Source organism: Uranotaenia lowii, chromosome 2 (assembly GCF_029784155.1).
Source record: "Uranotaenia lowii strain MFRU-FL chromosome 2, ASM2978415v1, whole genome shotgun sequence".
Taxonomy (NCBI): Eukaryota; Metazoa; Arthropoda; class Insecta; order Diptera; family Culicidae; genus Uranotaenia; species Uranotaenia lowii.
The window spans coordinates 35,851,506-35,854,568 of NC_073692.1; the positions used below are offsets into that span (position 1 = coordinate 35,851,506).

General features: G+C 38.4%; 1 protein-coding gene across 1 annotated transcript; it reads left to right on the forward strand.

Annotated features, from left to right (window-relative positions):
* Positions 1-1,250: 1,250 nt before the first annotated feature.
* Positions 1,251-3,063, forward strand: LOC129746185 (coiled-coil domain-containing protein 130 homolog). The gene is made up of 4 exons (XM_055739729.1): positions 1,251-1,386; positions 1,963-2,202; positions 2,260-2,602; positions 2,658-3,063. The coding sequence occupies exons 2-4, from the start codon at positions 1,973-1,975 to the stop codon at positions 3,060-3,062; spliced, it is 978 nt and encodes a 325-aa protein (XP_055595704.1). The 5' UTR covers positions 1,251-1,386; positions 1,963-1,972; the 3' UTR covers position 3,063.

Consider the following 3,063-nt stretch of genomic DNA (forward strand, 5'->3'; position numbering starts at 1 on the left):
TCCAGAGTTTGAGTCCGGGATTCTTGTTAAACCGAACCGACTCCCAACAGTCAACGGCAAACAAAATATCCGGTCGAGAACTTTGTGCCAGATACATGATGCGTCGTTTTCAGAACGATAGCGTAACTACTGTTGTTGGTTTACTGAATCATTCGAGGGAGGCTGTACTCGGATAGTACCAATATTTTGTGTGGTGCACTTTGTGAGGCGACACATCAGCAGTAGTTTAAAGAGGGATGATTATTGTAAAAATGATTTTTTGCTGTGAATTATGAAAATTCATGAAAATAACCATTATTGCACACGTGTCGCTTCAATGCTTACGCATTAGCTTTATAGGTATATGAAGCATACCCTGCTAAACAATATTGAGAACAAAGAATAACTTCCAAAATTGACCCTTTTGACCTTTAGGGTTCGATTATTAACCAACCGCAAATTGATTTCCTGGTCCATCCGCACATGCAAATGACCGATCCATTCCACTGGATTCCGCTTCTGCTGCGTGGTTGTATCTACTTATAATTAGGTACATATCCATACCATCCCCTGCCATGCTTCATAAAAGACTGATAAAAAAAACTCACCATTTAAAGACACGGTTTTCACCAGCACCTCCTTTTTGGCCAACTTGGCACAGATCAGTAGCTTCAATCCGAATGGATTTCCCGGATTCGTGTAGATTATCATTTCGCTAATCTATAGTAGTCCGCCTCGTTACCGGTTTTGTATCCGCAAAAAATACTAAGGTGATGCAATTGAAATCAACTTTTGGGCGAGAAAACTGATAGAAAACTTTATCACACAGAGCACAAAAAAGGGAAACCTTCTGCATATACGCTCGTATGGATAAAGATTTTCCGCGAGTTGGCTGACGGACGACGTCGAACGATGATATGGATGCGGGAATGTCAAAATTCGAAACGCATGCGTGCGCGCCATGTTACTAAAGATTGAAGAAATTGAGAGATGAGAAGTTGAAAATGTTTAATGATGTAAGTTCTTTTTTTAATGTTTCTCCATTAATTGATGTTTCTAGTAAGTAAATAATATGCAGATTAAAGTTGATGAAGTTGTTAATTTTGCTCTTGTAAAGCGAAATATTGATATTTTTTCAAAGTGATAAATTTAGCCTATCTCTCCAAAAAAACGTCTCAAGTCAGTCAGCTAAACTTTGTTTTGATGCAATGGCATTCTTAATTTTGGGTTGTTTTTATTCTGAGTGTAGCGACACTGTAATGGTGGTTTGTGCTAACGAGCCCTTTCGATGTTTTTGAGTGTGACAGTTCGCAGTTCAGAGTGATTTGTTTTGGTGCGGAATATTAAAATTATTAGAAAATTTCAAGGAGAAATCAATTCCAACTGAGATAAAACGACTAATTAAAGGTAAATTTATCGTTTACTCCTAAAATCATCAAATGTGAATGAATTGGTACTGTTATAAGCTAAAGACGGTTCAATATGTTGAAATATAATTTCATCTTCAATGAATACCAGAATCAAAACATTAGCAGTGGTATTAGTCCTAAGTGATCGAAAAGCAAAACATAGAATAATCGGTCAAAAATAAATTCGTAAAGTTATCTAAACAAACATCAATATAAAAGTTTATCGAACGACATCGAAGGGGGTGGTCGTTTTCCTTATGGTGAACGTCTTTGGCTTATAAGATCCAGGGAGCGAATCTCGCCACCCTAAATCTAGGTTAATGAAATTGTGTAAGACTTCGGAAGTAAAATACCACGAAATCTAACAATGCAACGAAAATACAGAAATAGTCAATATTAAATTCAATAGTTTCATCAATAAATTCAAATAAGCATTTCACACATTTGGGCTTCTTATAAAAAAAAACTATAATAACTATTTATTTAGCTGAATGTGTACACTGAGTGATAATTTTAAAAAAATATTCTTTTTAATGTACCTTTTTATGTTGATATTATTTCTATGCACATTCAGGTTTTTCACCATGGGTGAACGCAAGGGACAAAATCACTACTATCCGCCAGATTACGATCCCAAGGTGGGAAGCCTGAACAAATGGCACGGAACGCACGCCCTGCGGGAACGGGCCCGGAAAATCCACCTGGGGATTATCATCATCCGGTTCGAAATGCCTTACAATATCTGGTGTGATGGATGCAAGAATCACATCGGCATGGGTGTAAGGTATAACGCGGAGAAAACAAAAGTGGGCATGTAAGTTTATTTTTAAAGCGATATGATCTTCAGAAATTCAAATTTCTCAATTTTAAGGTATTATTCTACGCCAGTCTACCAATTTCGGATGAAATGCCACCTATGCGATAATCATTTCGAGATTAAAACGGATCCAGCGAATTTGGATTATGTCATAGTGACTGGCGCACGTCGACAGGAAAACCGATGGGATCCCACTCAGAACGAACAAATCGTTCCGGAAACTAAAGAAGTTCAGAAGAAGCTGTTCGATGATCCTATGTACAAATTGGAACATGGCGCTAAGGACACAAAGGCAGCGGAAGATGCAAAACCAGTACTCGGTAGATTGTATCAGCGAAATACAAGCATTTGGAAAGATGATTTTGAAGCCAATAGTCGTCTACGTGCGGAATTTAGGGTAAGAAATCGAAATTATGAAATTCCGTTGAATATATAAAATACATAAATTTCAGGCCACCAAGAAACAACGGAAACTACAGGAGGACAAAGATAACGCCTTGCTAGCTAAATCTAGTCTGGATATAACATTGCTACCGGAGAGCGATTCGGATCGCAAGATGGCATCACTGATGCGACTGCATTCGGCAAAGTCGGTTGTGGAAAAAGATCGCGATCGGCGAAGTGCCATCCTGACCCGACCTGCCTTGCCATCTACCTGCACTGGGGAACCATCCGTTGTCAAGGTCAAGAGTTCAGGTGCAAAGCTGAATCGAAATAGTTTGGGTATTGTCAAGAGACCGGCTTCTTCAACCGTTAGAAGTCTCACCAGTAAAGCGAGTCAAGTCGAACAAGATTTAACCAAAAAACCAAAATTATTGCTTTGTAATTATAGTTCTGGATCTAGCGAAAGTGATTGAA

Coding starts and splice junctions, on each gene's coding strand:
- LOC129746185 (XM_055739729.1), top strand. CDS start 1,973: ATGGGTGAACGCAAGGGACAAAATCACTACTATCCGCCAGATTACGAT. Junction 2,203..2,259: donor GAGAAAACAAAAGTGGGCAT/GTAAGTTTATTT, acceptor CTCAATTTTAAG/GTATTATTCTACGCCAGTCT. Junction 2,603..2,657: donor GTCTACGTGCGGAATTTAGG/GTAAGAAATCGA, acceptor CATAAATTTCAG/GCCACCAAGAAACAACGGAA.